At 38.5% G+C, this 12828-nt stretch overlaps 4 protein-coding genes across 4 annotated transcripts; 2 read left to right on the top strand and 2 right to left on the bottom strand.

Annotated features, from left to right (window-relative positions):
* Nucleotides 1-520: 520 nt before the first annotated feature.
* LOC129454017 (hatching enzyme 1.2-like) lies at nucleotides 521-1824 on the top strand. Its single transcript, XM_073861846.1, has 5 exons — nucleotides 521-659; nucleotides 731-803; nucleotides 910-1050; nucleotides 1123-1240; nucleotides 1346-1824. The coding sequence occupies exons 1-5, from the start codon at nucleotides 576-578 to the stop codon at nucleotides 1734-1736; spliced, it is 807 nt and encodes a 268-aa protein (XP_073717947.1). The 5' UTR covers nucleotides 521-575; the 3' UTR covers nucleotides 1737-1824.
* Nucleotides 1825-3686: 1862 nt separating this feature from the next.
* LOC129453713 (hatching enzyme 1.2-like) lies at nucleotides 3687-5818 on the bottom strand. The gene is made up of 5 exons (XM_073861402.1): nucleotides 5654-5818; nucleotides 4766-4844; nucleotides 4515-4655; nucleotides 4321-4438; nucleotides 3687-4215 (listed from the first exon to the last, which is right to left on the bottom strand). The coding sequence occupies exons 1-5, from the start codon at nucleotides 5720-5722 to the stop codon at nucleotides 3825-3827; spliced, it is 798 nt and encodes a 265-aa protein (XP_073717503.1). The 5' UTR covers nucleotides 5723-5818; the 3' UTR covers nucleotides 3687-3824.
* A 1097-nt stretch (nucleotides 5819-6915) lies between these two features.
* On the top strand, nucleotides 6916-8607 carry LOC129453714 (hatching enzyme 1.2-like). Its single transcript, XM_073861847.1, has 5 exons — nucleotides 6916-7369; nucleotides 7474-7540; nucleotides 7651-7791; nucleotides 7868-7985; nucleotides 8091-8607. The coding sequence occupies exons 1-5, from the start codon at nucleotides 7313-7315 to the stop codon at nucleotides 8479-8481; spliced, it is 774 nt and encodes a 257-aa protein (XP_073717948.1). The 5' UTR covers nucleotides 6916-7312; the 3' UTR covers nucleotides 8482-8607.
* Nucleotides 8608-10355: 1748 nt separating this feature from the next.
* Nucleotides 10356-12269, bottom strand: LOC129453518 (hatching enzyme 1.2-like). The gene is made up of 5 exons (XM_073861958.1): nucleotides 12127-12269; nucleotides 11965-12043; nucleotides 11714-11854; nucleotides 11520-11637; nucleotides 10356-11417 (listed from the first exon to the last, which is right to left on the bottom strand). Exons 1-5 carry the CDS (start codon nucleotides 12193-12195, stop codon nucleotides 11027-11029), a joined length of 798 nt encoding a protein of 265 aa, XP_073718059.1. The 5' UTR covers nucleotides 12196-12269; the 3' UTR covers nucleotides 10356-11026.
* Nucleotides 12270-12828: the final 559 nt, after the last annotated feature.

Below are 12828 nucleotides of genomic sequence, written 5' to 3'. Positions count from 1 at the left end.
AGAACTGGATACTTTGTGGTGTACATCAGACATTATAATGAAGTACTTTTAATGTTGGAGAACAACTTCCTACTGAAAAGACCCTAAACCAGCCTAAGCTACTTTTAGCTAGTCTCCAAGATGGTTTTATTCAGTTTATTTTAAAGTATTCAGTTCATATAAAGTGAAAATACAGTCAAACAGAATTATAAACCGCAAGAAGCTCAACTTTGGTCTCTTGATGCTGCTTCACATTTAGCATCAGTCAATTAATATGATTTCACAAATAAGTATTCTCGGTAAATCTGTGTCAGATCTGTTTGTTGGCACTTTAATACCAATCCAAAATTTACATAAGGTCCACTTTAGTGGATTAGTAAAACAATCTCAGGTATCTTCTGTAAGGTTTTGGACTAACAGGCGAGGTCAACATTACTTCCTGTAGTTAAACACATTAGACCCTGGACACTAAGATGTACCCATAATTCATCTGTAGACCCACCTACACAGCTGAATATAAAGTCCAGATCAGACAGCACACAGACACCAAACCTCAGCAGAGGAGAATCCTGAACATCTCCATACACTGAGACAACATGGATCCAAGAGCCTCCTTCTCCATTCTGATGCTGCTGGTTGGCTTCTCCCAGGCAGTTTTTCTACCGGTAAGACCCTGTTTAGTCTCTCTAAACACTCAAATAATAAAGAGTCATTATATGAGTAATATTATGCATTTGTCTATCAACAGGAGCAGAAGCTTGCAGATATTTTAACAGAGCCAGAAAATGTTGACCTCACTACAAAGATTTTAGAGACCAACAATGGTTAGACAGCTTTTAGATATCTCCATTTTTTAACAATTACTGTCATAAAAAGAATATTGAGATACATATTGGGTAATTTCACCAATATAATTTTCTTTACACACAGGATCTGCTGAAATCTTGCTTGAAGGAGATCTGGTGTTTCCCAAAACCAGAAATGCTCTCTACTGCTTAAACAACAACTGTTTCTGGAAGAAAAACGCCAACAATCTAGTTGAGGTCCCTTACATAGTGAGCAGTGAATACAGTAAGTAAACCCCCTTCAGTAATACTCATGGTTCATATGTGATTCTCAAACTGTGGTTCGTCTCATCTGCAGCATATTATGAGAAGAGTACTATCCAGAGCGCCATGTCGTCCTTCGCCAGCAAAACCTGCATCCGCTTTGTGCCCAGATCATCTCAGATCGACTACATCAGTATTGAGAACCTAGATGGGTGAGGACAATCATAAGATATCAACAAGACACATTTAACCTCTCTCAGTCCTAAAGAAGAAGACCAGAACATTTATATCTGCTTTTGTTTTCTCTTTCCTCTCAGGTGTTACTCGTCTCTTGGTAGGACAGGTGGCAAACAGGTGGTCTCCCTCAAAAGGGGCGGCTGTGTGTACCATGGTATCGTTGAACATGAGCTCAATCACGCCCTGGGCTTCTACCACGAGCACACCAGAAGCGATCGTGACCAGTACGTCAGGATCAACTGGCAAAACATCTCTCCTGATATGGCCTACAACTTCCAGAAACAGAACACCAACAATCAAAACACTCCATACGACTACGGCTCCGTCATGCACTATGGAAATACAGCCTTCGCCACCCAATATGGGCAGGAAACCATCACTCCCATTCCTAATGCATTTGTGCAAATCGGACAGAGACAGGAGCTGTCTAACATCGACATCCTGAGGATCAACAAACTGTATGGATGCTGAAGCTGAGACTCATGTACTCGTGATGTTACTGATCATTTAATATAGTTTATGTGTCTGTAGATGTTATAATGAGGGAATGAAGTGATGATCTTTGTCATTTAAGTTGGATTTCTGAAATGTTTGATTGTATTGAGAAAAATAAAGCAAATTAAAGGCAATATTTGCAATTCAATGTTTAATTTCATAATTGATCAAAGAGTGAATTGTCAGATATTATTTTGGCATAAGCTGTGATACTGGTTGACATCACTCAGTGCAGATAGACAAACAGAGAACTGGAGGTCTGAATGTGACACACTATTTAGTTTATTAAAATCATCAGGTAATTGCTTACTTTAATAATTGCCACGATTTTTGGAAAATTTTTACTATTTAACTAAGTTCGGGAGTAGCATGGTCATGTAACCCAACCAATCAGGGTCTGTATATAGCCGTCCCTTACCTTTGTCCCAAGACTTGTCCCAAGTTTTTGCAGCATACCTCCTGCTTCCCATCGCCTCAAACTCAGCTAGAACCTATCACAGTTATTTCGGTGGAAAACTCTGGGTTCGGGCTAGAAATTCAGAGCTCGGAGCCTTCCCCTTGGACAGCACGCAAAATATTTTTTATCAAATTTGGAAATTGCGGCCTCCTGAAATGGAGGTATTAGAGATATACATCAGGTGTGTTTGGATGCTCCAACCTTGGTGAAGAGCTTTGTGAAGATTTTCTCACCCACTACCAAATAATTCAATTGAAAAAATGTCAAGTTCTGTTTACTTAAAATACGTTACAGTACTTAGATATTTCTACTCATGGATCTTCACCAGGGTTTAATATACATCTACAGTAGATTATGAATAATCCTGCATACAGCAAAACAACAAACACAGCAAATACAGCAAAACAAAATGAACTTTTTTCTGAAATGTGTTAATATCAGTTGGTAGCATAGTGTAATTGTATTATTATTTCATAGGTGCTGCTAATACAAAGGTTAAATAAATTATGGTGACTGTCTATATCTTGATGGTTAATAGAGATCATGGTATTAAGTTGAACTTTTAGTTTTTTTGCTGACTTGCTTAATAATGACATATACATGTTTGGGTCAGTTGTATCACCTCTGGTTTTTATTGAAGCAGGATGATGGTTTGGTGGACTTTACAGAAAGGTACGGCACTCAGAAGATCTCTGAAAATGAGACATTGTATCCAAACATACCAGATATATCTTCATTGGCAGACGGTGATTTCTTTTGAAAATAGTACCCTGGCATTGAAAGTTACTAAGGGGACTTTTTTTCAGCTGCTGTGTAATTTCATTGCACGTCTGCAACCATGTTACGGCACCAAAGTCCTTGATTATTACGCCAGAATGAGAGTATGGTTCCATATCTGCCTAGAAAATAGCAACTTTTAATTTTCTGTCAATCTTGGTGTACAATGTGACTACAGAAGAGTCAAGTTTTAAATAGGAAAAATATCGAAACTCTTTGATTATTTTTTAGCGCGAAGCTAATGGTCTAATCAGATTCAATGGATAATGCTAAGCTATGCTAAAAGTGCTAGCGCCAGACCCAGAGATCAGCTGGATGGATTGTAAAACAATAAGAATCAAATGGTTAACCATAGGGGAGCTTGAAATGAGCAATTTTTTTTAAGTGGAGTTTCCCTTTAAATATTGAGACTTTCCCAAATGAAAATGAATAAAAATTAAGCAATTACCTGATGATTTTAATTAACTAAACAATGTGTCATAGATCCAGATCTCCAATTCTCTTAATGTGCATCTGTTTGTCTTTCTGCACCTCATGTGAAAACCTAAATACTGAAATCCTTTCTGCTTCAATAAAGTTTTATGTCGACCAGTATCACAGCATATGCCAAAACAATATCTGATGATTCATTGTTTGATCAATTATGAAATTAAACATTGAATTGCAAATATTGTCTTTTAATTTGCTTTATTTTTAACCCAAAACAATCAAACATAAATCCAACATCATCGAATGACAAAGATCATCACTTCATTCCCTCATTATAACATCTACAGACACATAAACTATATTAAATGATCAGTAACATCACGTGTACATAAGCCTCAGCTTCAGCATCCATACAGTTTGTTGATCCTCAGGATGTCGATGTTAGACAGCTCCTGTCTCTGTCCAATTTGCACAGATGCATCAGGAATGGGAGTGATGGTTTGCTGCCCATATTGGATGGCGAAAGCTGTATTTCCATAGTGCATGACGGAGCTGTAGTCGTATGGAGTGTTTTGGTTGTTGGTGTTCTGTTTCTGGAGGTTGTGGGCCGTGTCGGGAGAGATGTTTGCCCAGTTGATCCTGACGTACTGGTCACGATCGCTCCTGGTGTGCTCGTGGTAGAAGCCCAGGGCGTGATTAAGCTCATGTTCAACGATGCCATGGTACACACAACCGCCCCTTTTGGGGGGGACCGCCTGTTTGCCGCCTGTCCTGCCAAGAGACGAGTAACACCTGAGAGGAGAGAGAAAACAAGAACAGATATAAATGTTCTGGTCTTTTTCTTTAGGACTGAGAGCGGTTTAATGTGTCTTGTTGATATCTTATGATTGTCCTCACCCATCTAGGTTCTCAATACTGATGTAGTCGATCTGAGATGATCTGGGCACAAAGCGGATGCAGGTTTTGCTAGCGAAGGACGTCATGGCGCTCTGGATAGTACTCTTCTCATAATATGCTGCAGAGGAGACCGACCACAGTTTAAGAATCACATTTATATGAACCATGAATATTACTGAAGGGGGTTTACTTACTGTATTCACTGCTCACTATGTAAGGGACCTCAACTAGATTGTTGGCGTTTTTCTTCCAGAAACAGTTGTTGTTTAAGCAGTAGAGAGCATTTCTGGTTTTGGGAAACACCAGATCTCCTTCAAGCAAGACTTCAGCAGATCCTGTATGGAAAGAAATTGATATTGATGTAGTTACCCAATATGTCTTGATCTGAATTAGCTTATTATGACAGCAATTTCTGAAATTTACAGGAATGTAAAAGCTGACTGACCATTGTTGGTCTCTAAAATCTTTGTAGTGATGTCCACAGTTTCTTGCTGTGTTACTAAAAGATCTGCAAGCTCCTGCTCCTGTTGATAGACAAATGCATAATATTACTCATATAATGACTCTTTGTTATCTGAGTGTTCAGAGAGACTAAACAGGGTATTACCGGTAGAAAAACTGCCTGGGAGAAGCCAACCAGCAGCATCAGAATAGAGAAGGAGGCTCTTGAATCCATGTTGTCTCAGTGTATGGAGATGTTCAGGATCCTCCTCTGCTGAGGTTTGGTGTCTGTGTGCTGTCCGAGCTGGACTTTATATTCACCTGTGTATGTGGGTCCACAGAGGGATTATGGGTACATTTTAGTGTCCAGTGGCGCTCTGGATAGTACTCTTCTCATAATATGCTGCAGAGGAGACGGACCACAGTTTGAGTATTACATTTATATGAACCATGAGTATTACTGAAGGGGGTTTACTTACTGTATTCACTGCTCACTATGTAAGGGACCTCAACTAGATTGTTGGCATTTTTCTTCCAGAAACAGTTGTTGTTTAAGCAGTAGAGAGCATTTCTGGTTTTGGGAAACACCAGATCTCCTTCAAGCAAGATTTCAGCAGATCCTTTGTGTAAAGAAAATTATATTGTTGAAGTTACACAATATGTCTTGATCTGAATTTGCTTATTATGACTTTAATTTCTGAAATTTACAGGTATGTAAAAGCTGCCTGACCATTGTTGGTCTCTAAAATCTTTGTAGTGAGGTCCACATTTTCTTGCTGTGTTACTAACAGATCTGCAAGCTCCTGCTCCTGTTGATAGACAAATGCATAATATTACTCATATAATGACTCTTTATTATCTAAGTGTTCAGAGAGACTAAACAGGGTCTTACTGGTAGAAAAAGCGCCTGGGAGAAGCCAACCAGCAGCATCAGAATGGACAAGGAGGCTCTTGGATCCATGTTGTCTCAGTGTATGGAGATGTTCAGGATTCTCCTCTGCTGAGGTTTGGTGTCTGTATGCTGTCCAATCTGGACTTTATATTCACCTGTGTAGGTGGGTCTACAGAGGGTTTATTGATACATCTTAATGTCCAGGGTCTAATGTGTTTAACTACAGGGAGGATTGTTGACCTCGCCTGTTAGTCCAAAACTTTACAGAAGCCACCCGATATTGTTTTACTAATCCACTGAAGTGACGTGATGTACATTTTGGATTGGTATTAAGTGCCCACAAACAGCGGTATACAAGTTTTGAAATTACACAGATTTATTTAAAAAATGCTCATTTGTGAGATCATCTTCATTGACAAATCCAAAAAGTGCATCATTATCAGATGACTAAATCCCGGTACACACCAAACGATTATTGAGATGAATTTGAGCTGATTTTACCTGGTACGAAAATCCTAGGTAATGTCCTAGACATATTTGTGGTTGAACCGATTATCTTATCACAATTTTCTGTGGTGTGCAGTGTGTTATGAGTGTCTGAATCTGCTCGGAAGCACGTTGGAAGTTTTCCGATTCACAAATTGGAAATATTCAACATGTAAAATATTTATGATCAGAACTCCTCTTGTGTTGGGGGAACCTCGAGGACAAATGCACATGCACGCTGTAGATGTCACATGAAACAAAACGATACCTAATCAGAAAGTGAGATGATGAAAGACGAAACCATAACTCCCGCAGTCATGGCGCAGCAGGCACAGTCCAAAGTGAGGTGGACAACAGAGCTGTAAAAAGCAGTCCATAGTATTAATGAAATTTCTTTATGCCTGTCGTCTGTTGTGTTTGTTTACTGTGAGGTCATGTTTGACAACATGAGACATCGTGAGATTTCCTATGTTCTCCATTGAGACTTATGTTGTTTGTAAACTTATGTGAAGGGAATTTGAAGATGTGTGGTGGATTGTGATGACCACACAGCGGCAATCAACACACTATACTTTAGATTTTTTTCATGTTTTTGGTCTCTCGCATTTTAAAAATCTTATAAGATTTAAAAAAATATATATTTTGGTGTGGCCCTATCTTTAGAGAGATCAAAGTTGAGCTCCTTTCAATTTATAACTCTGTTTCTTTGTAATATTATTTCATATGAAGTGGAAACTTTATGGTGTACATCAGAGGTTAAAATTACGTACTTTTAATGCTGGACAACAACTTCCCTGCTGAAACGACCAGCTTTAACCAGCCTAAGCTGGTTGGGTGGTTTTAGCTGGTCTCCCAGACGGTTTTATTCAGTTCATATAACGTGAAATTACAGTCGAACAGAATTATAAACCACAAGGAGCTTAACTTTGGTCTCTTGTATTCAGTGGTGTAGTGCAGGGTATATGCAGGTATCTCCTGTAAGGTTTTGGACTAACAGGCGAGGTCAACGTTCCTCCCTGTAGTTAAACACATTAGACCCTGGACACTAAGATGTACCAATAATCCCTCTGCGGACCCACCTACACAGGTGAATATAAAGTCCAGATCAGACAGCACACAGACACCAAACCTCAGCAGAGGAGAATCCTGAACATCTCCATACACTGAGACAACATGGATCCAAGAGCCTCCTTCTCCATTCTGATGCTGCTGGTTGGCTTCTCCCAGGCAGTTTTTCTACCGGTAAGACCCTGTTTAGTCTCTCTGAACACTCAGATAATAAAGAGTCATTATATGAGTAATATTATGCATTTGTCTATCAACAGGAGCAGAAGCTGGCAGATCTGTTAACACAGCATGAAAATGTGGACCTTACTACAAAGATTTTAGAGACTAACAATGGTCAGACAGCTTTAACATTCCTGTAAATTTCAGGAATTACTGTCATAATAAGCAAATTCAGATCAAGACATATTGGGTAACTTCATCAATATAATTTTCTTTACACACAGGATCTGCTGAAATCTTGCTTGAAGGAGATCTGGTGTTTCCCAAAACCAGAAATGCTCTCTACTGCTTAAACAACAACTGTTTCTGGAAGAAAAATGCCAACAATCTAGTTGAGGTCCCTTACATAGTGAGCAGTGAATACAGTAAGTAAACCCCCTTCAGTGATACTCATGGTTCATATAAATGTGATTCTCAAACTGTGATCCGTCTCCTCTGCAGCATATTATGAGAAGATTACTATCCAAAGCGCCATGGCGTCCTTCGCCAGCAAAACCTGCATCCGCTTTGTGCCCAGATCATCTCAGATCGACTACATCAGTATTGAGAACAAAGATGGGTGAGGACAATCATAAGATATCAACAAGACACATTTAACCGCTCTCAGTCCTAAAGAAGAAGACCAGAACATTTATATCTGCTGTTGTTTTCTCTCTCCTCTCAGGTGTTACTCGTCTCTTGGTAGAACAGGTGGCAAACAGGTGGTCTCCCTCAAAAGGGGCGGCTGTGTGTACCATGGCATTGTTGAACATGAGCTCAATCACGCCCTGGGCTTCTACCACGAGCACACCAGGAGCGATCGTGACCAGTATGTCAGGATCAACTGGGCAAACATCTCTCCTGATATGGCCTACAACTTCCAGAAACAGAACACCAACAATCAAAACACTCCATACGACTACAGCTCCGTCATGCATTATGGAAATACAGCCTTCGCCACCCAATATGGGCAGGAAACCATCACTCCCATTCCTGATGCATCTGTGCAAATCGGACAGAGACAGGAGCTGTCTAACATCGACATCCTGAGGATCAACAAACTGTATGGATGCTGAAGTTAAGGCTCATGTACATGTGATGTTACTGATCATTTAATATAGTTTATGTGTCTGTAGATGTTATAATGAGGAAATTAAGGGATGATCTTTGTCTTGATGGTGTTGGATTTATGAAATGTTTGATTGTATTGAGAAAAATAAAGCAAATTAAAAGACAAGATAAAGTGTGTTTGTAATTCAATGTTTTATTTCATGAAGATCAAACAATGAATTGTCAGAATGTATATAATTTGGTCTATGCTGTTATACTGGTCGACAAAAATCTCTGTTAGAGCAGATAGGATGTCAGGATTTAGGTTTTCTCATGGAGTGCAGAAAGACACACAGATCCACATTAAGATAACTGGAGATCTGGATCTCTGACACAATATTTAGTGTATTAAAAAATCATCAGGTAATTTCTTATTTTTTATAAAAGTTCGGGAGGAAGCATGGTCATGTAATCCAAACAATCAGATAGCATGCAAAATATGTTTTATTATCATATTTGAAATGCAACCTCCTGAAATGAGATATTAGAGATTTACATCAGGTGTGTTTTAATGGTCCAATCTCGGTGAAGATCTTTGTGAAGATTGAAGATTTTTTAACCAGTAGGGCTGGGCAAAAAAAATTGATTTTTCGATTAATCGTTTTTTAAAACGTGGTCAATTCAGAATCGATTCTCAAAGAGCAGAATCGATTTTTTCCCCCATATTTTTCTGCAAACATTGAACGTAAGATTAACGTTTATCAAATTACTAGTCTTCTTCACTAGATGTCACCCTCTTTTTTGCCTTGCGTGATGTTACCAAGGAGCCTGCATTCTTTCATTCAGTGCTTCAAATGGCAGTTTTAGGTGCTTTATCGACGTTGATGCCACCTTCACATAAAAAGTAAGAGGTATGGAAGTATTTTAGATTTCGCAAGCAAGACGACAACGATAGTGTTGTGGCTTTTAATTTCTTTTTACAAATTACCCACTTGTAAACTGCTGTTCACTGTTATTTTTTTATTAATCTATATTATCAATCTATATTCATTGAGTTGAATCAATAATCGAGTATAAAAACCGACACAAGAACCAGAATCTAAAATCGAATCGAGAATCGAAATCGAAACGATTTGATAGCTTGTGAATCGAAATTGAATCGATCTGGAACATCTGAATCGATACCCAGCCCTATTAACCAGTAACAAATAATTTAATTGAAAAGATTTCAAGATCTGTTTATTGAAGATTTGCAGTACTCAGATATTTCTACTCATGGATCTTCAACAGGGTTGGATATGCATCTAGTAGATTATGAATAATCCAGCATACAGCATAAAACACAATGAGCTTTGTTCTGAAATGTGTTGGTGGCATATTGTAATGTATTTATTATTTCAAAGGTACTGCTAATATAAAGGTCAAATCAATTATGTTAACTGTCTATATCTTGATGCTTGGTAGAGATCATGGCATTAAGTCTTAACATTATAACTTTAGTTTTATTATACTAACTTGCATCACATATACTGTATGTTGTACATGGTTAAATCAGTTGTATTACCTCAGGTCTTTGTTGAAACAAGATGATGGTTTGGTTGACTTTACAGAAAGGTTCAGCACTCAGAAGATTTTTAAAAATGAGGAACTTCAGACACTCCATTACATCCAAACACACCAGATGTAAATCTCTAATAGTCTCATCTCAGGAGTTTGCATTTTCAAATATGATATGTAAGAAAATATTTACAATGGGCTGTTGAATTATTCAAAAATAATGCACACCTAAGGTGGTAATGAGGCAGAGCGCAAAGCAGAGTGTGAATTATTTTTAAATAATTACAAGAACCGGAGTGGGACATTTCTCAACCAGAATAAAGCATTAAACAGGGCAGTGGTATATTAACTAATATTTGATGTGTGGTCCCAGCTAGAGCTCCAAGTTTGTAATTTTAGCCCCAACCCAGAGTTCACCCCCTCCATAACTGGGATAGATACACGCTGAGCATGAGGCGATGGAGAGGAGAAGGGATGCTGCAAAAACTTGGTTTAGAGACATAGCAATGTCTATATAGAGAACCTTTGTGCTGATTGGTTGGATCACATAACCATGCTGCTCTCGAACTTAGTTACATTTTAAAACTTTTACAACTAAAGGCAATTATAACAAATAAGCAATTATCTGATGATTTTAATGGACTAAATAACGTGTCAGAAATCCAGACCTCCAGTTCTCTTAATGTGGATCTGTGTGTCTTTCTGCACTTCATGAGAAAACCTAAATACTGAAATGCTTTCTGCTCCAATAAAGATTTATGTCGACCAGTATCACAGCTTAGGCCAAAATAATATACATTTAGATAATTAATTCTTTGATCATTTATTAAATGAAACATTGAATTACAAAAACACTTTATCTTGTATTTCAATTTGCTTTTATTTTTCACAATACAATCAAACATTTCAGAAATCCAACACCATCATCACTTCATTCTCTTATTATAACATCTACAGACACATAAACTAAATTATTAAATGATCATTAACATCACATGAACATAAACCTCATCTTCAGCATCCATACAGTTTGTTGATCCTCAGGATGTCGATGTTAGACAGCTCCTGTCTCTGTCCGATTTGCACAGATGCATCAGGAATGGGAGTGATGGTTTCCTGCCCATATTGGATGGCGAAGGCCGTATTTCCATAATGCATGACGGAGCTGTAGTCGTATGGAGTGTTTTGATTGTTGGTGTTCTGTTTCTGGAAGTTGTAGGCCATATCAGGAGAGATGTTTGCCCAGTTGATCCTGACGTACTGGTCACGATCGCTCCTGGTGTGCTCGTGGTAGAAGCCCAGGGCGTGATTGAGCTCATGTTCAACGATGCCATGGTACACACAGCCGCCCCTTTTGAGGGAGACCACCTGTTTGCCACCTGTCCTACCAAGAGACGAGTAACACCTGAGAGGAGAGAGAAAACAACAGCAGATATAAATGTTCTCGTCTTCTTTAGGACTGAGAGCGGTTAAATGTGTCTTGTTGATATCTTATGATTGTCCTCACCCATCGAGGTTCTCAATACTGATGTAGTCGATCTGAGATGATCTGGGCACAAAGCGGATGCAGGTTTTGCTGGCGAAGGACGACATGGCGCTCTGGATAGTACTCTTCTCATAATATGCTGCAGAGGAGACAAACCACAGTTTGAGAATCACATTTATATGAACCATGAGTATTACTGAAGGGGGTTTACTTACTGTATTCACTGCTCACTATGTAAGGGACCTCAACTAGATTGTTGCCGTTTTTCTTCCAGAAACAGTTGTTGTTTAAGCAGTAAAGAGCATTTCTGGTTTTGGGAAACACCAGATCTCCTTCAAGCAAGATTTCAGCAGATCCTGTGTGTAAAGAAAATTATATTGATGAAGTTACCCAATATGTATCTGATATGTATCAGTTTTTATAACAGTAATTGTTGTAATATGGAGAAATGTAAAAGATGCCTGACCATTGTTGGTCTCTAAAATCTTTGTAGTGAGGTCCACATTTTCTTGCTGTGTTACTAACATATCTGCCAGCTTCTGCTCCTGTTGATAGACAAATGCATAATATACCTCATATAATGACTCTTTATTATCTGAGTGTTCAGAGAGACTAAACAGGGTCTTACCGGTAGAAAAAGCGCCTGGGAGAAGCCAACCAGCAGCACCAGAATGGAGAAGGAGGCTCTTGGATCCATGTTTTCTCAGTGTATGGAGATGTTCAGGATTCTCCTGCTGAGGTTTGGTGTCTGTGTGCTGTCTGATCTGGACTTTATATTCACCTGTGTAGGTGGGTCTACAGAGGGATTATTGGTACATCTTAGTGTCCAGGGTCTAATGTGTTTAACTACAGGGAGGAACGTTGACCTCGCCTGTTAGTCCAAAACCTTATAGAAGATACCTGAGATTGTTTTACTAATCCTCTAAAGTGGGCCTAATGTACATTTTACATTGATGTTAAAGTGCCCACAAACAGTAATTTATAAATCATATACTGACACAGATTTACAGAGAATACTTATTTGTGAAATCATTTTAATTGACTGATGCTAAATGTGCATCATCATCAGACCAACAAGACCAACGTTGAGCTTCTTCTGGTTTATAATTATTTTCGACTATAATTTCACTTTATATGAACTGAATATTTTGATATAAACTGAACAAAACCATCTGGGACACCAGCTAAAACCACCCAAACAGCTAAGGCTGGTTAAAGCTGGTCATTTTAGTAGGAAGTTGTTGTCCAACATTAAAAGTACTTCATGATAATGTCTGATGTACGACACAAAGTATCCAGTTCATAGGAAATAATATAAAAAAAAAACGAA

The sequence above is a fragment of the Misgurnus anguillicaudatus genome, chromosome 23, assembly GCF_027580225.2.
Source record: "Misgurnus anguillicaudatus chromosome 23, ASM2758022v2, whole genome shotgun sequence".
NCBI lineage: Eukaryota > Metazoa > Chordata > Actinopteri > Cypriniformes > Cobitidae > Misgurnus > Misgurnus anguillicaudatus.
The sequence above is the reverse complement of the archived record's forward strand: the minus strand, read 5'-3'. Positions and strand labels throughout refer to the sequence as shown.

Coding starts and splice junctions, on each gene's coding strand:
- LOC129453518 (XM_073861958.1), bottom strand. CDS start 12,195: ATGGATCCAAGAGCCTCCTTCTCCATTCTGGTGCTGCTGGTTGGCTTC. Junction 12,044..12,126: donor CCCAGGCGCTTTTTCTACCG/GTAAGACCCTGT, acceptor GTCTATCAACAG/GAGCAGAAGCTGGCAGATAT. Junction 11,638..11,713: donor CATAGTGAGCAGTGAATACA/GTAAGTAAACCC, acceptor TCTCCTCTGCAG/CATATTATGAGAAGAGTACT.
- LOC129454017 (XM_073861846.1), top strand. CDS start 576: ATGGATCCAAGAGCCTCCTTCTCCATTCTGATGCTGCTGGTTGGCTTC. Junction 660..730: donor TACCGGTAAGACCCTGTTTA/GTCTCTCTAAAC, acceptor TATCAACAGGAG/CAGAAGCTTGCAGATATTTT. Junction 1,051..1,122: donor CATAGTGAGCAGTGAATACA/GTAAGTAAACCC, acceptor TCTCATCTGCAG/CATATTATGAGAAGAGTACT.
- LOC129453714 (XM_073861847.1), top strand. CDS start 7,313: ATGGATCCAAGAGCCTCCTTCTCCATTCTGATGCTGCTGGTTGGCTTC. Junction 7,541..7,650: donor GATTTTAGAGACTAACAATG/GTCAGACAGCTT, acceptor CTTTACACACAG/GATCTGCTGAAATCTTGCTT. Junction 7,792..7,867: donor CATAGTGAGCAGTGAATACA/GTAAGTAAACCC, acceptor TCTCCTCTGCAG/CATATTATGAGAAGATTACT.
- LOC129453713 (XM_073861402.1), bottom strand. CDS start 5,722: ATGGATCCAAGAGCCTCCTTGTCCATTCTGATGCTGCTGGTTGGCTTC. Junction 4,845..5,653: donor CCCAGGCGCTTTTTCTACCA/GTAAGACCCTGT, acceptor GTCTATCAACAG/GAGCAGGAGCTTGCAGATCT. Junction 4,216..4,320: donor AGTATTGAGAACCTAGATGG/GTGAGGACAATC, acceptor CTCTCCTCTCAG/GTGTTACTCGTCTCTTGGCA.